Source organism: Charadrius vociferus, unplaced genomic scaffold (assembly GCF_000708025.1).
Source record: "Charadrius vociferus isolate BGI_N301 unplaced genomic scaffold, ASM70802v2 scaffold163, whole genome shotgun sequence".
Taxonomy (NCBI): Eukaryota; Metazoa; Chordata; class Aves; order Charadriiformes; family Charadriidae; genus Charadrius; species Charadrius vociferus.
The window spans coordinates 15,144,200-15,168,085 of record NW_009648332.1 but is presented as its reverse complement, the minus strand read 5'-3'; the positions used below and the strand labels follow the sequence as shown (position 1 = coordinate 15,168,085).

At 36.4% G+C, this 23,886-nt stretch overlaps 1 protein-coding gene across 2 annotated transcripts in view; it reads right to left on the bottom strand.

Annotated features, from left to right (window-relative positions):
• Window positions 1-395: 395 nt before the first annotated feature.
• The window catches only part of MTF2 (metal response element binding transcription factor 2), a 25,757-nt gene continuing 2,266 nt past the window's right edge, over window positions 396-23,886 (bottom strand). The window contains exons 2-15 of one of the 2 annotated variants that reach the window (XM_009884744.1): window positions 14,255-14,453; window positions 14,024-14,105; window positions 12,401-12,496; window positions 11,953-12,053; window positions 11,463-11,611; window positions 10,157-10,252; window positions 8,984-9,052; window positions 8,024-8,147; window positions 5,338-5,405; window positions 4,774-4,944; window positions 3,970-4,078; window positions 3,734-3,792; window positions 3,499-3,603; window positions 396-1,029 (exon numbers count right to left, since the gene is read on the bottom strand). In XM_009884744.1, coding sequence (XP_009883046.1) covers window positions 675-1,029; window positions 3,499-3,603; window positions 3,734-3,792; window positions 3,970-4,078; window positions 4,774-4,944; window positions 5,338-5,405; window positions 8,024-8,147; window positions 8,984-9,052; window positions 10,157-10,252; window positions 11,463-11,611; window positions 11,953-12,053; window positions 12,401-12,476 — 1,482 coding nt within the window. In that variant the 5' untranslated portion in view covers window positions 12,477-12,496; window positions 14,024-14,105; window positions 14,255-14,453 and the 3' untranslated portion in view covers window positions 396-674. Of the gene's footprint in view, window positions 1,030-3,498; window positions 3,604-3,733; window positions 3,793-3,969; window positions 4,079-4,773; window positions 4,945-5,337; window positions 5,406-8,023; window positions 8,148-8,983; window positions 9,053-10,156; window positions 10,253-11,462; window positions 11,612-11,952; window positions 12,054-12,400; window positions 12,497-14,023; window positions 14,106-14,254; window positions 14,454-23,886 lie in introns of those variants that run through there. The other variant, XM_009884746.1, reaches the window with a different exon arrangement.

Here is a 23,886-nt window from a genome sequence, read left to right as displayed (position 1 = left end):
ATATATACATGCACAAGTATGTGTGTGCATCTATACATATGTATATACACACACGCGCACACGCACACACACGAAGAATATATTAAGAAGACAATGAAGTCTGGTCACAGAGCAATTTACAGGCTCAATATATTTTTTCTTTTTTTTTTCTTTTTTTTTTTTTTACACTTTGTTTGAAAGAAAACTTCAGTATTTTACAGTCTTCAGTAGGCATTATATACACTGCACTTATGAAATCTAGAAAGTATTGAAATAGAAATACATTTCTGCAAACATTTGGGTAAGAAAACAAACCAAAATTTTTCAAAGATTTGTGCTATCTACATAATATTTTCTCTAAATCACAATAACTGTATCCATGGAATGTTCTCTAGAAAAGGTCTTTTTTTTTTTTCTTTTAAACACCATGCACATTTTTAAGCAATTGTAACCCAAAATATCCCAACCTAAAACAATCTAATAATGTTCAGATTAAAAAATTTAAGTTTCAGATCAGATTTTAAAAAGATAAGTCTTTATCACAAGAGCTGTAATGATAACAATTACATGTTAAGGCTAAACTGGTTTTGTTTTGTTTTTAGAAACACATTAAAAGACACGTTTCTCTCGTGGCTCTGCATTATGAACTGTACTTACAGATGACAGTGCAGTGAACATAATGTTCAGTCCTACAGTCAGGATGCAGTTGCTCCTTCCCACTCCACAAGATACTGCACCTTTCCATCAAGTGTCACCCGACGAGCCAAAACACGGTATTTTTCCCCACAAGCTATTCTACCTGCTGCACCAAAATAACTAGTAATCGAGTTCTTTAGATGATTGAGCTGTAACTCCTGATCTGCTAAGTTGTTAAGTATCTCTGTATTGAGTTCATCATACTGGTAATCTTCCTTGCTCTCATCATCTTTCACAATTTCTGAATTTTGAGTCTGGAGTGCTTTTCGTGGAAAGCGACCTCTTCTTCTCAAATGTGGTATTGCAGCAGGCCAAGTTCTTCCTGTACGAGTCCTTTTTCTCGTGTCAGATAAACTATTAAAAAGAACCAACAACAATCCAGCATTAAATCCAAGGAACTTATTCAAAATATATACTTTATAATAAGTTATTCTCATGGAACTCATATTGTAATTTCTTTGTTCTGTTTTTCACTGAAAAATACTTGTTGCCTATAGACAGATGACTATAAATACAACACTTGCAAAATAAAGATTATTTACATAAGGAAAATTGCACTAATTTAACAAAGTATCAGAAGCATTCTTAAGCAAATTTAAAAAAACTCTTCAGAGAAGTCTGCACCAGATGTGCTTAAATTTACAAATTAAAAAACCCAGTTTTATCACACAGGTGGGCCTCAAGTACAAAAAGTGTACTATAATAGTTTCAGACTTGATGTTCATTAAGATTGTAAATAAAAAATGAATTTATCCAGTTATTTTTTCAAGCTGAATTTATCTCAATAAATTAAAATTTTGAAATATGAAAGATACAGCAAAATTTATTTTACATTACTACTTTCTATAGTACACGTGACTTTCTGAAGATTTATTACATGTAGCCATAAAAATATGTATATCCAAAACCTACACAGATATATCCCTGGTAATAAAAAAAGAAGCTTCTGACATTACCCAAGGATAAACCATCATCCAAATATTAAAGTGTCCAAAATATAAATCCTTATGTAAAAACCTACATCTATAATTTGTACATACTAAACCACGTTTGATATAGTCTTAAATTAAATGGCATGTGAACTTTGATGTCCAAGACTCCTCTGTAACATACTGAGGAAAAAAAAAAATCACATCTTTTTAACATTAAAAAAAAGAATGGAATAGAGGGCAGAAATACAAAACAGTGACTTAAGCCCTTAGGTAACAGGTTCAGAATTCTAAGTTAAACATGAGTTTTTGAATACAGACTATTTGTAGCAGTAATGCACACAAAAAAGACTGATGAAAGCACTTGATAGCATGAACCAGGAAGAGAGGAGACAAAATAGACTGAGACTTCACGGGCACAAGTTGGAACATAGGAAGTTCCGTTACAACACACGGAAAAACTTCTTTACAGTTTGGGTGACAGAGCACTGGCACAGGCTGCCCAGGGAGGTTGTGGAGTCTCCTTCTCTGGAGATTTTCAAAGCCCGCCTGGATGCAGTCCTGAGTAATGTGCTCTGGGCAATCCTGCTTTAGCAGGGGAGTTGGACTAGATGATCTCTAGAGGTCCCTTCCAACTCTGAAAATTCTGTGATTCTGTGTGATCCATGTACCTCAATAAAAGAGAAATTTACATTTGCTGAACTTGAGAGAGAGAAAAGTTCAAGTAACAATTTACTTGCAGAAAAGTAGATTGTAGTTAATAATTTATTTATGAAGACTATGCCAAAAATTTTTCATGCTCTATTGACTATAGAAAATCACAGCATACTTACTGTTCTTTAACATGAATACACAAACCTAGAAAAACAAAAGCTGCTAAAATCAAGTCAGGGTACACATAAGCTCTTTTGTGGCCTTTATTAGAAAATTAAGCTTAGGAAGGTTTATGGGGTTTAATTTTTCTCAGTAAATTTAATTTAACTACATTATTTTACATCAACAAAGTACACTAGTTAGCACAAAAAACCCCTCATCATGTGTGCTGTAAGCAGAACTAAAAGAATAGTTTTCTTTTGTCCCATTTCTTTAGATTTCCCCCTGCAATTTACTGCTCTACTCTTGAGTCTCAGTTGCTCACTACTCCAAATCCCAGTGAATCACCATACCCTCAATGTTATGCCCCTTTGCAATATCCTGAGTTCTTCTGTATTTATTCTCCCACCAGTTCTGCAATACCCTTACCTCCATTTCACATCTACTGTGGCTGCCTCATAACTTAAGTCTACCTGCTACTACCTTATCTTCTACCTTTGTTTTGCCAAAGCTTCAATTAAAAAAAAAAAAAAACAAACAAAAAACCACCACACCCCCACAAAAAACCAACCAAACAAACAAACCCTCCACACACAAAAAACCCCAACAAAACAGCACTGGCAATGACCAGGCCACAGAAAATTGTCTGACTTTTTGTAAGTGTGAGTGTCTGGTTTGTGTCTCTCTCATCCAAGCATCTATCTTGTTAGACCATAATGGTGCCCCCGCCCACGGCAGAGGGGTTGGAACTAGGTGATCTTTAAGGTCCCTTCCAACCTAAACCATTCTATGATGATTTCTTTGGGACCACCTGGATTCCCAGATTTCATGAGAGTTACCCAAAGGATTCAGAACTGACTGCAAGTACAACAGAACCTCAGGTTTTAAGAAATCAGACTTAGAATATTACATGCCATGCTTTGGCAAGGTATCTCTTGTAGGATACCTGCAACTTCTGCTTATTAAGGGTGAGGTATTGCTGAACCAATTGTTTCCTGTCCTCTCTTTCAGAAAAATCTTATTAAAATTAATATATTGCAAATCTTAATGTTCATAATAGATAGAGCAATTGAATAATTACCTATAATGTCTGGAAATGCTAGATGAGGTAGTTTCTTTCATACTGGCAGCACCTGTGGATTCCACATCTGAGGTATTGGATGAATGCGCAGTTCCATCAGATTTCCTGATATGCAAGATAACAGGGTTGCCATGTAATGAAAATAATCTTATGTTAAAACCGAGCAAACAGATAAATAACATAGTATTATAACTTTTTTTCTACAGTGGGTTTTTTTTTTTTTTTTTTAATTTACCCAACAGTGCAGGGTAATTCCAAGGCTGGGTTCTCTATAACTGGAACTGGTTCGTTATCCTAAGGAGGAAAGGAAAAGAAGAAAAAAAAAAAAAAAAAAAAAAAGAGTACTTCAAATTAAGTTTTAATTGCTGTATCAATTTGATTTGACGGTGAAGGGTGGAATATCATGATTCAAAAATGATAATCCAGTTCAGGGAGGGAGCATGAAGGAGAATAAAATATCCAAAACCTTACCAGAGGAGATGTATCTGGAGTTTTGTGAATCATTTTTCTTGTATAGGGACCAGGTGGACGACCTACTGATTTTTTTTTCCCCTTTCTTTCTATACCATTACTTAATTCCCTAGAAGAAAATTTATATTTTGTCCTGTATTATTGAAGATAAATTTTAGCTAAGATATTTTTTCTTTGGCAATGAACACACAATTATATGTCTATTGCTAAGACATTGCGCTAAATGATGTTATTCTGGCAAATCAAAATTGTCAGGTACAAAGCTAAATATTTTTGCCTCTAGAATAAGGTAAACAGATACAGTATCTTTTTAGTGACATTACTGACTCATTAATGTTGAAGGGGAACAAACAAGTGTTAAATGTTGTTTATTCGTATGACCACACTTGGTAAAAAAGATGGCACATTTACTAATACTAGTTACAATGTCACATCATACTTCCTAGTTAGAATTCTAGTTAGATTATTGCATGAGAGCTCCACAAAGGCAAGAGATTTTGTTTCCCAAATATCAGCAAAGTTGGGAGATTCTCTATTGTTCTTATTGCTAAATTTAATGTTAGGGGTTTTTTGGGGTTGTTTTTTTTTTTTTTAAAGGATCCTAATAGAAAGCTAATTAAATTCGTTCAAACACCTTGTTCTCACAAATAGTCCTCTGTCACTGTTTAGGCAGGACATACACCTTTACAGTTACTTTAAAAAAAATACATTATACAAGGAATAGGCTTTTTTTGTAGACACCAAAAAAATACCCAAAGTACCCCGATATACCACAACACTGCTAGAATGACTGGGTTATTTTACCTCACGTCAGGGATTGGTTTAGATGATTTTCTGCCTTTAATTTTGAACTCATGAGAAGTTCCTTCTGGTTCTTTTTCAGCCTTTAAAGCAGCATTTGGTGGCACAGGAGGAACACGAATTCTCAAGCCAAACAAATGCTTCTTTTTCTTTATTTCTTTTCCAGACATAAACCTAGATGATTTTAAATTAATTGTTAAAATTCTGACCTTAGGGAAAGCAACTTTTAAAATAACAGTGTACATGCAAAACAAAAACTATGCAAATTAGAATATTCATTCTAATACTATTTTATTCCCCTCTTTCTCCTAACACAATCCTCACACTCAAATACAGAATGTGAAGTGGAAAGAGGATGGAAGTTGAAACGGTTTTTTTCTTATGATCTAGGTTCCACTCAAGTAGTTATGTAATGTTATAGTTTGAAATAGAAACAGTATTTAAAATTTAAACATTATCTGCAGCCAAAGTGATTATCAGATAGACTGAGCAAAGGAGATTGAAGACTAACCTAGATGATATTATACAGCCAAATAACATTTAAAACAAAAAGTACCAATAACTTACATGGTCTTGTAATCATTTAATGCCTCCAGTACATGCTCATATCTTTCAGATTTTGGTGTATCTGCCAGCTGTGAAGTATTAAGAAATCGTTTAACCTGTCGAATTCTTTAGTAATAGAAAGATTCCAGTTACTTTGAGTTACTGTAACTACAGATTTGGACGTGAAGTACACTTATGAAGTATTAGCTGTGGAAACTACCTAACCCCAAAGAATATTAATCATTATCCCATGTATTCTGTGATTTTTATAACCACAGATTTCATGCCAGGATCAAGCCCAGGCCAAAGAATTTAAGTTTCACTTTAAGAAGTGCCAGAAAAATATCTCAAAGTTTTAGTATACTCAAATGACATAATACAAGCTTGCCCTCCCAAGACTGCTAACAAGAATTCTTCTGTGGCATTACTGACTCCCAAATTAATTGAGATTGCAAGAAGACAGCTATATTAACACAAGAACTTAGTTATTTTGTTGGTGATAATTTTAACTAAAATCCTGCCACAGGACCCAATTCCCATTTTTGCCAAGAGACTCATAAGTGTTATTAGAGTTTACAAAACAGTAAATCCATTTTCATGCCCCTTTTAGCAAGACCCTGTCTAACCTCCCTTCTTGCACCAAAGCCTGAAGTAGCTTTTCCCTATCAAGCTACCAAAGCATGGAATCTTATCTCTGAAAAACTGCATACTTAAGAATTACAGAGACATAAAACTGAATAAGTATGGTGGTGACTACAAAGAAGTGAACACAACATCTATGTAACAGAATTTAAAATAAGATTAGTTATTTTTATAATTAGGCAGCTGTTTTTAAATTCCAGTGAAGCTACCATATTTCCAGTTGCCATGCCAAAATATCCCAGCACTTCTATACAACTGGTTCTGCGGTAAATTTATATTTACTTTTAATTATAGAATTGACAAACAGTTTAAGTGTCACTGTTAGTATGGATACTACAGAGCAGACTGTACAGCATTTACAGCTCAAAAAATGCCACCTTTAGCTAACAGCTGAATAAATGAGTAGATATACTCATAAAAACTAAGCTTTTAACACAATTTTGGGCAAGATTCACAGTCAATCTACCTGACTGCTAAAGTTAAGAGAGGTATTCAACCAATTTTAGCCAAAGAAAGTAACAAATGTTTTTACACATCTTTACCATATGCATTCAGTACAACCCATTGCTATCCAGAGGTATAACAACATGCTAAAAATTACTGGCTTATGAGGTCTGATAATTCCACCATTTACTCCTATCTCACCTGTGGCTAAAAAAAACTTTTCCTCTTATTTAATTACAAGCAGCTACACAAAGAAACCAAAGTGTAATTTCTAGCAGTGGCAAGCTAAGAATATTACAAAACCCCTAAAACCATTATATTGTAGATGTTATTCTTTCTGTGACTGATTTCTGTTTAATAAAGAAACCAGATTAACCAAAGCAGTAAAATATATTTGCCTCAAATTTTTCAAGACAATTTTCCACAATTTACCACATTTTGTGCAGCCCTTTAATTAGAGCTTGAGACTTGATATGACAATTATTGACTTGATAGGATTTCGCTAAGAGATGCTATACATCCCGAAGTAAACCAGATGTCTATTTATGATGTCACCAATTGTAATTTTTTAGTAATGCTAGAGTGTTTGCTTGTCTTTCTAACAAACTCATAGTCTAAACACACATATTTTAAACTATTTTCAATTATGAAATGTAGTTACTCATTTAAACCAAGAACATACATTTGATTCTTAAATTATGTCTGCTGGTAAAAGCGTATTACAGATGTATGAATTTACTGAAAAGAAGTATCAGAGTAGCATGTACTTATGGTAAGAAACTTTCAAGCCAGTTATATGCCACCTGTATTAAAAAACTTCAAAACCCTAAACTATTTTCATGCACAACAAAAAGTGCATACTCTACTAGCAGCATACCAATTTTAATTTAGACATAAATTTTGCATCCAACCTTACATGCAGAAACATGTATCTACACTGCCCCTCTTAGTTAAATATGAAATCAGTCTGCTTGGGGAAACGGATTTCCTTTAATGCTAAGATAACAGCCCAGTAAATTAAATAGCTGGAAAAATAACTAGTAGAATAGTGAACTAAAACCAAGACACCTTGACAACTAGCAGAATCAGACTGGAAAAGGATCAAAACAATCTTTAGACTTGGACATGAACAGATGACCCTTGTGTTTGGAAGATAGAGTGAAGAGGCAATGTTTGTGTACAATAATTAGTTATATGTTACACCTTAGAGACTTTGAAGATGTCTTCATATGCAATATACTCTGCATTCAGGTCTACATTTAGATTTTCTGGTCTGTGCACATGAAAATATCAAAGAACTATGAGAATTATAAAATGAAAGAAAAGGAAAATACATATATGCAATAGAACAGTCGAGTATAAACAAAGTTGCCATGCAAATAATAACATAATAGTTACATGGACCGCTCCAGAAATTTTACAGCTCAGAAAAACATACAGCATTTCAAAAGCATTCTATTTCTGCAAGGAAATTAAAGATAGTCTCCTTATCATTTGGGATTACCAGATTTTCAGGTAATAAAGGATTTAACATCCAGAATAAAAACAGTTCATAGGTCACTAACTTTCAGGACATATATATGCACTGCGAGGAAAAACAAAGAGTATTGTGGTTACTTACCTCACCAGGATGCAATCTATCCCAGTTTTCATTAATGTAGGCCATGAGTTCAAGCTCTGAATCGAAGTATTTCTTCTTATGAATAACACTTAGGTTGTAAAGGCATAGATGTGCTATGTCTACCCTAGAATTCAGAAATATTTTAATAAAACAGAGGGGAAAAAAAAAGCCTCTCTTCCAATTGTTTTTCTTTGAAATAATTTAGTAGAAGAGATATTAGCACAACACAGAGGAACACAAAGCACAACTCAAAACATTCAATCCAGGGAATAACATTATGAAGTCTCCTGCCATTTCCCTTCCTTAAGTGATTCCTTCGGCTTTGAATCTTACTTTTACCTCCATCTCATTGTCATGATGTTCTTTTAAACTCCAAAACTGGTCTAAGCCATGGGATACATTCAGTGTATCAATTCTGAATTCACACAAGTATTTTGGTAAATTAACATTTAAAAAGGTAACTTCCACCATATATTTGTTAGGACATATATATCCACTAAATTTGACATAATTTCTAATATGGGTTAGTTTAAAGATTTCAAACTACAACTAACCATTAAGTCTCATCGAGGAAACTATTATAAAATGTGTCAAGATATGTACTCTAGTACTCATTACATTTGGCTTATCCAATGGCAGGATCCTAAACCTGCAAAAAAAGACTTCGTTCAGATAGCCCAATCTTCCCCTATACAACAAATGAGTAGTTGCTTGATACTTTATTGAACAATCCCAGAAATAAAACCCAAGAGCAAACAATTGCAATATATCTCTACATTTAAGAATAAGCTTTGAAGGAAAAGTTGTCCCTCTTCATACAAGCAGTAGAAACAACTCGGGAAACAACTCAGGACAGCAAGTGGATTTCCTTTTTTACAAGGAGAATCAAAATACCAAAAAAAAAGAAAAGCGGAACATGTATTCAATTAACCATTTTATGTTTTTTAAATTCATACTTACCATCTCAAGGGTAAACGTTTGAGGTATTCTGGTCCAGAACTGCAAACTGAGCAAATGAACGTATAAAACCTAAAAACATATACATACATATATGTACATGTGTCTGGGTGGTGGGTGTCTGTACACACACACTCTCAGTGTTTTAACACCCTCATTATGAAAAAATGAAAGTTAAGCAGGCTAGAAACCCAACCATATGATATTTGAGAATCCCTTAATCCTCCACTTTCCTTTATCCACTTCCACAATCTGCGCTGGTACCTATCAGGCCAGATACAAGGTACTTCCTCAATTTTATCCTAGTACCACTGTTTTTACTGCCTAATAAAGTCCCTCAACCCATAACTGTATCAGTGAGAATGATCTGTAATATCCCCACTCCATTCTCTCAAATGCAGAAACCTGTGCCCCAGTGTAAGCAGGCATTTTAAGGACCCATGCATTCCTGGATCCTAACTCAGTTCCTTCACAGAAACATTCCAGCACAACGAACAGCTAAAAGTATAATAGATGATGAATGAGATACTCCTTGATTCCCTTATCCAGTTTTCTCTCTCATCTGCTCCAACTGCTCCAAGTTCCTCTTAAAAATGAAAGCACAGACCAGCGCTCTTTTTCATTTCCTTGCGTCCCAACTCATCACACATGAACAGAGGATGTACAGAGCTCCCCTTACTCTAACTATCCTTCCAGTTTTCTCCAATTCCCTATACTGTTACTAGAGGAACTACTACTGCACACACACTGACAGCTTACCTTGAAGCATGGTGCCTGTTGCACACAAGAGATTAGTCACCTAAACAAAGTGAACTTGAAAGCCCTTATCTAATGTACAGGCCTACTAAAGCGGAGTGCTTTAAAGCTTTCCAATTCCCAGTAGCCAGTACCTATAGTGTAATGAACTTCCACACAAAGTAAAGTCAGTAACAATCAGAATTTAAGTATCCATTGATTACCTCTCCACCACACCACCCTCCTTCATTAAACTGAGATAAAGAACCGCATTTTCCTGGCACCTGAAAACATGCTTTATTTCGTATAATCTCCTACACAAAACTCACTCTGCTTTTGGAAAATACTGTTGTATTGCAGATGCCTTGATAAAAGCTCAGATGTGAGATTCCCTCCAATTTTAAATAAAGACAACCGTAAAATACAGCTTAAGATTCTTACCTGTCACCAAAAAGCATTGGCTTTTGGAGGCACTGCACACAAGCCTCATGAAACCACTGCTTACATTTGCAGCACTGCAACATCTTTAGATACCAGCTTCACCAACAGAAAGAAAAACAAGATGTGTTAAAAAAGTTACTGAAAATTGTTCTTCATTATGCGTAAATTAAATAGTAAGGGATCTTCTGACCCAAAGTGATTTTCACAGTTTATAAAACAGTCATCTGTAGGGATATTTCAGTAACACCGAGTTCTATAATGAACCATTTCTAGAAAACAGTGACTAAGAATAATAAAAGATAGCCTAGTAAAAGAATGAATTAAGTTATTAAACTAAGAATATAAAAATATAATTTCCTCTGACAACCACTTTCTAGTTCTCGGTAATAAGAATTCAGTAATTCCATATAAGATCCTTCTCACATACTGCATTAGCTTCCTTGATATTTTCCAAAGCACAGCCACATTAAGTGTCAAACTTTCGTTCTGAGGATTCAGCTACCTGTATCCTCAAAATGAACTTCACAGTTTACACCTTTTTTCCTTTTCCAGCTTCTCCCTTGAGAAAAGGAACCATGCAAAATTGAAGGCGGTATTTGGCCAGCTCTGCGAAATACTCAAACCAGAGCTCTGTCCTGTGGGTCTAAACTCAAAAGCTTTGCTTCTCTGTGGGACTCTTGACTTGCCTTGACTTCAAATCTTCAATGCTATTTTATTCATTCACTCATCCACGCAGACACCAGAGTATTTATCTCTACCTACTTAAGAAGTCCTCTTCTTGTAAGAAAGTACCAACAGAGGACTCTGTAATGTTGTAAGAGGAAAAAAAACCTAGTATTTCCCCCCCAATAATTGCAATCCAGGGTATGATGTTATGGTAGAATCAGACAATTTAATAAACTAATCTCTAGATACTTTTATATTCATGACTAATGACAGAGCTAAGTTAACATCAGAAACTCACTGCCTAGAATTACAAGAAGATCAACAACCAACTCCATCCAGTCTCAACACATTAACAGCAGGGATGCAAAAGAAAATAAAATTCTTGCTTGTTCTAGAATGGACTTCAATATTATGTGATGGTCACATGACAAAACAAACCAAAAGACCTGATGGGAGAAGGAAAGCCATTAATAACATGTTTCCCATGAAACAAAAAAAAAATTTCCACATTGCATCAAGTTCAATACCTACACACAACAAACAGAAACTCACAGTTCACAAGTAAAAGTCTACAGGAAAAGGGCCAAAGCCTGCAGCTGCACTACAGAGAAGAGTTCTTCGATATTATCTGTTTACTTACTCTCCAGGTCCTCCACAATAGCAGTAACACTGCTGGACATTGGTTTTATGACCTGCATCCCACTCAAGGTCTGTTGCATTATACGGTAATGTTTGTTTCATGACTTGCAGTGCTTTGGCATTTGGTCCTTTCTTAAGCGCACCACCCCTCTGAGGAAAAACAAATACATTAGTTTACAAAACCAGTATTATATTTCTGAAACTTCCAAATCCTTTAATTTCAAAGTTACAAAAATTTGTCTATAATCAAGTAAAATACTGTCATCTGTATTTATAATATTGCGTATTTGTTAAACAATAAATTGGAAGCCAAGTGTAATCTAATTCTAAAATAAATATTAATTCCCAGCATATAAAACTTCCATTCAGATCAAAATTAACAAAGATATCACTTAAAAAAGCACTATTTCTTTTATTTTTTTGTTTCAACTTCAAAAACAAAGTATGTACGTAATATGGGATGTATTAAAAATGTTTCTCTAGAAACAGACCTTTGTTGTTGTTGCAAAAACGCACTGTCGACAGAGCCATTTATCATCCGAATCAATCACGCTGGAATCAATATTTGGTGTGTGACACAGCTGATGATAACCTGTATAAAAAATGATCAACCAAAGTGTTGTTAAAATGGTAAAAGAAGCTTACACAGAATTAACTATATATCATTTTAATGCATCTATAGGCATTATCCATCATTAAGTGCCAAAAATCCGATCAAAAAGATTGGTAACACATTCAAAATGGTCTCTTAAATTTTTCTCAGTGGAAAAAAACCCCTTACCTACAGAGCAGGTGTTAGTCATTTTAATATCAATTATTATCCACTAAGCTGTTAATAGCCACTAAAGGCTATAAAATTTAAGATCAGTTGAGCAGTAACAGCATAGAACAAACTAAAATATCTTTTAAAATGCAGTAAGTAGAAAAAAATCTAGTTACCTTGCCCACATTTATCACATATAACCATTTCATTCGGTGCTTCTGAATACTCTTCCTGACATATTGTACAGACCATTTCCCCACTTTCAGTGGCTCCTAGGCAAAGATGAAAGTGTGATTTATTTTTTTTTCCCCCCAGATTGCACCTGCAGTTGGAATGGTTACCACACGTATGGCTTTCTTTGCAATTTCAGTTACAGATCCATGCATTGTAGAAACATTGTTACAGGGCCTAACTTCCTAACAAAAATACATTCAGACATTTTGTACAGACTGTGTTAAAAATATTTATATCACTCATCATAGACTATTGGATATTTATAGGCTATATATTGTCTATTTACCATGCAGTCCACCGTTCCTTAATACCAACAATAAAAATTAAATAACTGAATAAAGAATGTAAACACAGGCTAAAAAATATGTATAAACAGATTGTATTTGGACAACTTATATGTTTTGTATTTACAATAGTTTGTGCTTCTTTTCATGTAAATATATGCAAAATTTGGTGCATATCTTTTTGACAGATCTGCCCAAGGTGCTTTAGTATTAAACTCCGACACTCTTCAGAAATATGTTATTACTTCTTATACGTATCTGCAAGCATACAAAAGCACACAGTAACAGTAGAGGGAAGAAAAAAAAAAAGTTAGCTTGCAAACTGGAAACACAAGTATATTTTGCTCCAATTATACCACGTATCAATCTAAAAGTCTGGATTAACACACATTACTTTATCTACATGTTATCACACTCACTCAAACTTGATATTTACAATAAATGAATCAAAGATCATAAACCAGCACTACAGAAAAGCAGCATTTTAAAAGCTTCTCAGAAATAAAGCAGTTGATTTTTTGCTATCGTGAATACAAAGTTTCTCCTATTAGCATCTGAAGTGTTTAATTTAAACATCCAGAATCACCAAGAGCCAGATCAGATTTCCACTGCCTTCATATTATGAGGAAATTGCAACTGATTTTCACAAGAAATTTGTCACTGAAGTTGTCAGCCATGCTTTATTAGCATTAGATTGTCAAAATACTAGCTATTCCCTAAACATCTTAAAAACAACCAAAGCTAATATACAATAGATGTCTCACTTGATAACTGTACATTTCTTTATATCACATGAATACTCCAAAATCTATAATGGTTTCTTATGAGCAAGAGTTATGGTGTTACTTTTAAATGTGAAAACTCCATTCAAACCTAGGATTTTCCAGTCTTTGGTTTCTTTCCACGTCATGTTGTTTCAACTGAAAACAATAGGAGGACATAAACTTGGTGTAAATTAGGGCCTGGAGTTTTCTGTTAAGACAGAGTCTTATACTCTATCCCCATCCAAATAAACTCAAATGTGATTATACTTTTAGAGTTGTTCTCCCCTCCCTGTACATAGTTATGTTAAAACAAAACCAAGCAAACAAAAAAAAGTTACTGCAATTATAAAGAGTTGTTTGAAAATATTTTTTTTTTGTTCTATTTGCCTAATTCATGATCCTGGGTCACATTAAAATAAATCTTATTCTTGTATCATAAAGAGTGATATAATTTAACAGATATAGTAATCTAAACAAATAAAATACCAAACAATGACTACTTCACTGAAGTTCTTGCCTGTTTGTATGTCCTTCCAGAGAACCCAGGATTTGGAACTGTCCTCAAATATAATGAAGCAGTTCTGTTTCAATTTGTTTATCTGAAAAACAAAAATACAGTGGAAGCCATGAGTAAAAGGACTGAACAAAACAATGTGTTCAATACTAAGTAAGTGAGACAATAATACTGTAATATTTAACCAACATACAATACTGTAATACTCCAGTGAAGTTAAAAAAAATTGTTTACCTTTTTGATAGTTCCAAGATAAAACAAGCCATCTGACCATCTAGCTAGGACATCCTGACCTTCTTCAAATTTACACAGTGGCTTTTTGGCTTTCTGTCCATCACATAACGACAGCTTAGTCAGAGATGCTGAGGTCTTATGGCTTCGACGTAAAGGAGACCGCTTATGGACCAGTGAATTACCCACCGCTGTAGAGTCTCTAAAGAAAGGGAAGCAAGAGAAAAGATAATCAGAATTAGGTTAAAGTAAGAAACCATATATTTTAAATATTAATATGATTCACAGCTAGAACTCACTTAGCTAACTCACAAACTTTAGGTAGCTAAAAACCTGGTCATGTTTTGAGACTTTATATACCTTTAGTAGCAGTGCCTCTGCTACTGTAAGCGTCTACCAAATTTGAAAAAGGCAAGTTTATATAAAAAAAAAAATCTTCTGTGAAATCAACTAATGTAAATGAAGAAAGGAAGATACAAAATTTCCAGCTCAGAGACTCTTCATAAAGTCACCAGAAGCATTAAAGAATGTATCAATAACATCCAATACACGATTACTTACACAAAACTGAAGTCACTGACAGTTTTCTAAAATCCTGAGGAAGCTAAAAAGGTAGTAAGTCATTTCTAACTACATTACCTTGGCAGGGAGAGTAGTAGTCAACAGTTACCATGGTACTCAGCAGTCAGTTACTTAGAATAAAATAAAAAAAAAAAAACACACCACACACAACAAAAAACATAACAAAAAGAGGGGGGGGGTCAGGCAGAGGAAAAAACAGATTGAGCAATATGCTAACTCAGTGTCTATACCTCCAACACCACATCATGCTTTGCCACTAAGCATAACTGTAGAGGTTTCCACATAGGAAGAATTTCTATATGTTAGGTGTCTAATGTAAAATAAGACTTCCTCTCTGTTAGAATCAGAGAGGAAAATAACAAGGAAGGAAAAAACAAAAGATCTTGCAACCTTTCTTCACACATGAAACTAAAAATTACTTGAATCAACAATCTTTTTTTTCTCATACAATTCTGCAATATATATGTGTGAATATGCTTTTATGTCAGACTAGCTATCAAACACTTCAATCCAAGTAAAGGACTAAAATACACCTAAATGTACTTTCTCTTATTAAATATATGTATAACTATGATGCAAACACAAGGACAGATCAGGGAGTTAAATGGGATAGAGTCAATTGAAAGAGCCAAGTTTCACCTCACTCAAGATAGCTTAGGTACATTATCAGCACCAGAAACATACAAATTAATCGCAAAGCACCAACAAAACTAGCAAATGAATCGGTGTCCTATATAGTTTGATGAGAATTACTATTCGGATGTTAGAAAGCTACTGTAAAGTTTCAATGAGAAGGGAATTCCTTCTCCTTGAAAGGTTTACTGTTGACATTCAATATAAAAACAAAACTGGAATTACAATAGCTTAAAACATCAAAAATATGCAAAACTGCAAAAGTTAATATTCTAGAGAGCAGTCAACAGTATTTTTTTTTGTACTAAACAGTTTAAATCAAGAAGATTAGACAGAAGAAAATTAGACAGCTGTTTTAAGCATATTTATAATCAGTATAAGTCTAAACAATGACATGACAGTAAGAGCAGCCACAATGGACCAGACAAGTGTTCCACCTAGCCCAGTAACTCTGGCATCCTCATGCACAACTGGGTCACCAGCTTAAGTCCTGCCTCATCTCAAATACAAAAATATTCAGCCAGGTGACCAGGGAATGCCAGAGGAACAGGCAGAACTTAAAACAGCACTCCTCTCCCAAATATTCTCTAGGTTTCTTACAGGCTGTGGGTCCAAAGATCTCAAACAGTAATGTCTTTGGGTTTTCGTGCTTAATAGAATTTTCTTCTGCAAGTTTTCCTGCGTGTTTTGTTGAACCTGTAAAGCAGCACTTCTTTTCACTTGTTTCACAGCTGGCACCTTGTCACTTCATTTGACACCCTTCATCATTGCATCAGAAAACTAAACTGTCATTTTCCATCTTCTCCCTTCATGCCCTAGTAACAATGTTTAGACCCACACAGCCATATTTCCCAGCTAAAAAAATCCTACCAATTCTGCTGCTTCTCATGCGAAAGCTGTTTAAAGTTACAGCTGCTTTTCCCCAGTTCTAATCTTACCTCTGATAAATGGGACAGGATGCATGCAGCATTGGAAGTTTACAGTAATAAGGTAACAGCATGGCAGCCCAGACCATTTTTTATTCTTTGCTCTTTTTTAACTAATAACATTTGTATCCTTTCCCCACCTCTCCCCACTGCTATCAAACATTTAAAAAAAATTATTAGAAACTGCAGATTCTCATTCTAACTGCTCCCAGACTACTGTTTCTCCTCCCACTGTGTATTACTTCTGTTGGCACCAGATTTCGTTTGCCACTTCATAGCTTGAAGTTCTTCTATACTTTCCACATTGTTCTGAATAACCTTATACTCTTAGAACATTTCATCATTTAAACTTACCATCTTTTCTACATTACTGCAAGATTTTGCCCCCTATCTTGTACAGTAGCTTAAGTTTTTGCAAGGGCCTCTGAAGCAGGACCCCATCCCTTAACACTCGTTGCAACCACATTCTACTCTCTCCTTTGTATCTGTACAAGCATTTATACACCCAAGTACCAAACAGGCTCAGAAACAAATGCCTCTGAAATCAGCCAGTCAAGAGAAGGGGGGGAAAAAAAAAAAAGTTTACCTTCATCAGTTCCTCAAGCCTTTCTGACTACACACACGTCCAACTTCGCAGAAAGCAAGCAATGTTTAAAGGCTAGGCAAGGCTTCATCAAAACAGACTAGAAGTAGTTGTGAAACTATAAACCAGTCTAAGCCAATAATTCTTTCCTTGAAAAGGACTCGTCATTACAAGTATTAAAGTATTTAGATACTTCAAATTACATCTATGAACTTGATTTAGCACATTAAACAGGTCAATAAGTTGCCATGTATAGTTCGAAGCACGTAAAGCAAATTCACTAGTACAACTCAAAACAGTTTAATAAGTATTTTGACAAGACTACTCTCTTTTATAGGCTCAAATATTTCTTTCCAGCTTTTTATTTTGAGGCTAGAGAAAGCAGCTAAAAGGCAGGAGTTTTGCCTCTTCTTTTCCAGTACTTGAAAAAAGGTGTGAAAGATCTTGTACAGAATAAGTAAAAATACCCAAACAATTTATGTAAAATCTAGTACAGATGTCTATTTAAAAATCAACAACTACTTTTATTAGTTTTATATTAAAAGAAGCATATGACATTCTTCCTAGTACAGAAGTTTGCCCCATAACTCCATTCAAATTATAATAAATATGTGTTGTGCATCACTTTCTGGCACAAAGCACTTAAATGAGTCCACACATTGACTTATACAACAGCCTAAATTCACAATAGCTACTTTAGACAGTGAAGGACCTTGACACACAGTAAAGGTCCAAGCCAATAAAACAGACACTTCTCCATTGTCCACATTGCTCTCTTTGTGGGAGATAGCACTACTGAAGTGATGACTAAACAGCTCATGAAGTAGCTCCTGCTGTGGCAGTTTATGGTTTATCTAACACATAGAGTGAAAATAGGGTTAGTTATCACAATAGGCTGACACTTGGAGCTAGCTTAACAGTTGCTTTCCACATGGATAAGAAGTTCTTCTTCAGGGAAGTGTTCCCTGGATGTTTTTGATGGAGATTAAGTGGGAAAAACTACTGTTTTAACAAGTTGACTTTAATTAACAAGCCATAAGTTACTTAAAGTAGGTGTCTCTGAAGTTCGGAAACACTGCACAAGAAATCACAAGAAATTCAGTGCAGACCAGCATAAAAACTACATGCCTGAAATGTTAATAACTTTCTCATCTGTCTTGCACAGCACTCTCTGCTGTAGTGAGTACCAAAAAGTCACACCAACCATTAAAATAAAATTTCTGCATTTTCACTTAACTTGCAACAGACTGAGGATAATTTCAAAATTAGCAAGCAAGAAGTTAATTTAAAAGTTCCACATTTTCCAGCAACTCTTTTTCCAGTCTTCCCTACAGTTAGCTCCATAGCACCTTTGTAACATACCATTTGTAGTTACCAACAAAATTAGTAACCTTTAAGTAATTTTCCCACCACCTTAAAGACTTCTCTCCAAGAACTTCTCATTGCAAAATATCCAACAGCTGTCTTGCTTTTCAGAAAAACTTATCGGATATAAAAGTCTACTTTATCTCATTTAACTTACATAACTAAGCTACACTGCATGTCATATAGCACGTCCAGCCTATCTTGGCTTTACGTCCTTTACTCAATACTGAGTATGTTGTGGCTGTATTCTTACTGAAGCACTTAAAACGCAAACAAAGTACTTATGCACCCATACAATCTTTCAGAAGTTAGTGGGGGAAGTCAGTAAAATGTGTCTGCATGTTGAAATATGCTTCAAAATAGAAGTGCACTTTCACCATTTCTTGAGAAGTTTATCTCATGAAGTACTGAAAATGTTCATTGATTTTTCACCTGGGGGTCTCAATCATAACTATAGACATTCTTGAGCAAGACAGGCAGAAGACTTTCTATTCATCTACTTAATGAATTAGTTTACAGTGTGCTGCAGCAGAAGATAGCTGTCATTCTTTGTCAATAGGAATAGCAAACCCCTTCTGAAAGTAAGCTACCTAAATCAGTCTGATTTTTGAACTATGACAGCTTACTATGCATAGTGCTGTATTTATCAATATTAGATTTCTGTTAGTTTTGACTTGTTTGTAACTCTCTCTAATCTCTTTATTAGAGATTAGAAAACTTCAGTGTTCATTTGGTGCCTCTGACTCCTGTATGTCCACAGCAATCCTACAGAAGGAAGATACTGAAAAGTTAAGGAAAGAGATGTGAAGAGGCTGGAGGATTAAAAGGACTGAGCACTCTCCCTCTTGTTTCCACGTGTCTTTTTCATCAGTAGCACTGTCAGGGTAAGGTCATTCAAGCTCCAGTACTCCTTCAGTTGTAACAACTGCCCTGAAACAACACCTGTTACAAAAAACTCCCTTAAGAGTTATTTTTTTCAGCCATCTTGGTTCACCAATTTGTTTGCTGAATGGTTTGTCAGCACAACAGAACAAACACAAAGCAACTTGGGACACAAACTCCCTCAAATGGCATTGCCAGACTGCATGACAACTACAGACAGTTTCATTGACAATCCACACCATTTCAGGAAATGTCTTCTAGAACAGCTCCGTGATTCACAAATACTGCAACAGTAACCGATGATAGCTACCCTATGAGTACAGATAGTTTTTTGAAGCCAATTTAAAGATATTAAGATTTAGCAACTAAGCGCCCAAAGCATATTTTAATCCACTGAGAAAACTCATAAAAGTGGGACCTGCAGATAATTCATTTATTCCCAGTAAATACAAATCACACTGAAGGGAAGATGAATTTAGAGAGCCCAGCAGATTTAGCAGAAGGGAATTCAGACTAGAAATCACGGACAGGGATTCCTACTAAGACAACTCACATAGGTTTAGGATCTCTCTCAAAACTAGAAAATGTGGTATCACATAGGAGAGGAAGATCTAGTGAAAGAACTTGTTATAACTGGAGATAATCAGTTTAAGTTCTGAAAATGTGACGTTACTGCTGATTAATCACAATCATTGTGTCTGAAGTTACAAACTATGCTTTTATTAAACTTCAAAGAAAACTGAACTATGAAGAAGGGTTGCAGAATACCAGAAGTCTGTTCTGTTCTCCTTTAGACAGGACAGTTAACATCCCACAGGAAATGGGAGAGAGTGGAGGTCTAGCAAGGACTCAGAATAGCCAAAACTGAGGTCAGTTTCACACATGGTGTATCCAATACAGCAGCTTGCTCCCCTCCCACCAGCTCAGGAAAGACAAGCTGACTTCTCCATAAGCTTTCTATTCAGTCTTCTTTCCCTTAATATGGATGAATCTTCTGGTATTTTAAACAAATTAAAGCACCTCGCAGAAAGGTCTGGTAACTAGACAAGCCAGGTAAGCAGCAAGTATACACAGCCAGAAGGCAGAAAAAAAAGGGAAATTAATCTTTTCTGAGAGCACAACCTTAGCTGGTTTACCCAGCACCACATAGCCAAGTCCAAGCCATACTTCCAACGTCGCTGCTAACCTGTGACTGGGATCCCATACCTCTCTTAGCAGCTGGAGAGATGCTGGATGCAGCCACATGTTTCTCCCCATCTTCCTGGCCTTCTCATACCAAACAATATCTGTTCACTGTGTCAACTATACCTCTCTCCCCCAAATAAAAAGATTCTGCTGGGTCAAGAAAACAGACTTAATAGGATGCTTCCTCTGCCCCAACCCAGTCCCAAACTTAGGATCAGTCCAATTCAAAAACCAAAATGTTCACTTTGCTTTTCATAATGGCAACTTTATTGCAGCAGTCCCTGTTCCCATTATACCTGAACAGGCTGTGAAATCAGTAAATTGCCAGGAATTTCTTTTAAGCAGAAGATCCAGTACAAACCTAGATTATAGTCTATCCTTTTACACTACTTTATGTGACCAAATGTATATTGAGCTCCCAACATGCCACGTCATAGAATATCTACAAGATATACTTTGAGCTCCTTACCTTTACACTATTTTGTATTCTGGTACAATCAAAAGTCTAAGCCACATCACCAATATAGAAAAATGATAAAGAGACTCCAACCTAGGCATCCCTCAGTCTAGAAAAGCAAAGAGTAATGGTTGGGGGATAAGAAGAACATTCTCAAAATTATTTTCAATTTTTACAGTTGTTCAGTATAAAAGAATAATTCAGTTTAGAAGGGATGTCAGGAGTTCTCTAGTCCTACTCAGTGTAGCATCAGCCATGAGGTGAGACCAGGTAGCTTTATCCAGTCAGCACTTGAAAGCCTCCAGTGATGGAGGCCACACAGCCACCCTGGGGCTCTGTTCTGCTGCTGAACTGTCCTCAAGGTGGGGGGAGACGGGATGGGACGATGGTGACGGACATTCCCCCCCACCCCCCCCCCCCATCAGAATATCTCTTATTTCAACACATGTGTTACCTCTTGTCCTCCTGCCGCACGCTACTGTGAAGAGACTAATTCCATCTCGTTTATCTTCTCATGGGACCTGGAAGGCTGCTGTTAGGCCTCCCTGAAGATTTCTATTCTCCAGGCTGAATGAGCCTGGTTCCCTTGGCCTCCTCTCATAGGAAAAGTGCTCCAGTCCCCAACCGTCTTGGTGGCCCTCCACCAAACTCCTCCAGTGTGATGTCTTCCACAGAAGATCTAACGATTTCCGTGTAGAAGGAAATAATCACTTCCCCTTGATCTTCTGGTTCTGTTCCTGTTAACATAGCCCAGGATGCCACTTGCCTTTGCTCAAAGGACACACTGCTGGCTCATGTTCTGCTTTCTGTCTGTCAGAGCCCCAGCCAATCTTGCAAAGTTGATCCCCAGCCAGTCTTATCCTGAGGTTCTTCCTTCAGATGCAGATCTTTGTTTTTGTCTCCGCTGAATTTCATGAGGTTCCTGTCAGCCACTTCCTTCAGCCTTACTGAAATTGAGGTAAGTGACATCCACTCCTCTCCCCTCGTCCACAGATCCTGCCATTTTTAACACGGAAGGTGGTCAGGTTGGTCATCAGGTCATGATTTATCCTTGGTAAATAATGCTGACTGATCCCAGTCACCACCTTTCCATGTGTTATAGAATTGTTTAGGTTGGAAAAGAACTGTAAGATCATCAAGTCCAACTATTTACCTAGAACTGCTATGTCCACTACTTAACCATGTCCGTAAGCACCACATCTACACATCTTTTAAATACCTCCAGGGATGGTGACTCCACCACTTCCCTGGGCAGCCTGTTCCAATGCTTGACAACCCTGTCAGTGAAGAAATTTTTCCTAATGTCCAATCTAAGCCTCCCCTGGTGCAACTTGAGGCTATTTCCACTTGTCCTATTGCTTGTTACTTGGGAGAAGAGACCAACCCCCACCTGCCTACAACCTCCTTTCAGAAATGTCTTCCAGAAACATAATACATCACTTCCGTAGAGACCAAAGTGAGGTTAACCAGCCTGTGGTTCCCTGGGGTGAACTTTTAGCCCGTTCTAAAGACGGGTGTAACATTTGCCATTTTCTAATCATTACAGATACCCCCTGATCTCCACAACCTACGATGGTAAAGAAGAGACCCATGAGAACATCAGTTATCATAGCGTGCTCTTGAAAGCAGCCTGTCCGTTCTGAATGAGTCAAGTTCACATGTTTAACATGTGCAGCAAGCCAATTCACAGGCCACTCAAGCAATCAATGCTTAACAAATCAATCATGGATAGAAGCTATATTATCACTTAAGGCAGAAAAACTTTGTTCTATCAATGATTTCAGGGTAATCACTCTATACAAGCTGCTCCTTGTCAGCAAGATGAGAAATTGTAACTTGTTTACTTCTCAGCTCTACCCAGCCAACCATGACACCACCAATCATGATCACATGTGACTTTCACACAATACATTACCGCCTCAGTAAGGTTGTCCTTGTTTGGGTTTTTTTTTTTATCCTTTGAAAGAGCCTTACACTTTGGCTGTGGTTTTTGCTCTGAATTCTTCTGTCTGGTGAGACACTTTAAAGGGCTGTCTAGGAATCACAGAACATCTTTTCACTAATGTGTTTTTTTAAGTAGATCTATGCTTTCAAAACTATATCCATCATATTACCGAATAAATGTAATAAGTTTTACTTCTTAAAAAAAAAAGCAGTAATAAGGACTAAGTAAGAGCCTGCAGCCCATTCAGCTGATCAGCAGTTAGGTCTATTAGTCTTTTGCGCATTACAAAGAAGTTTGGCCAGAAGATCAAGGGCACATGATTATTTCCTTCTACACAGAACTTATTTGGCATCATCTAGAATACTGTGTTTTGGTTCTCCCAGTGCAAGAAAGACATCAAACTGGAGGAGTTTGGTGGAGGGCCACCAAGACGGTTGGGGACTGGAGCACTTTTCCTATGAGAGGAGGCCAAGGGAACCAGGCTCATTCAGCCTGGAGAATAGAAATCTTCAGGGAGGCCTAACAGCAGCCTTCCAGGTCCCATGAGAAGATAAACGAGATGGAATTAGTCTCTTCACAGTAGCGTGCGGCAGGAGGACAAGAGGTAACACATGTGTTGAAATAAGAGATATTCTGATGGGGGGGGGGGGTGGGGGGGAATGTCCGTCACCATCGTCCCATCCCGTCTCCCCCCACCTTGAGGACAGTTCAGCAGCAGAACAGAGCCCCAGGGTGGCTGTGTGGCCTCCATCACTGGAGGCTTTCAAGTGCTGACTGGATAAAGCTACCTGGTCTCACCTCATGGCTGATGCTACACTGAGTAGGTCTATCAGACTCCCGACATCCCTTCTAACCCGAGTCGTCTTTTGACCCTGTGAAGTATGACTGTCCTTAATAAGATTAATTCATACTATTAAAAGGAGGTAGCCACCAGGATAAGTGCATTCTCATGTCCATAATACTACAATCATTTCTGATTTTGGTTTTACTTGCTCCCATTCTCCTTCAAGAAATAAATAACTAGAAGTGGTTTAATTCTATTTGATATCCGAAGTGAAAGTATTAGTCTTTAAAAGA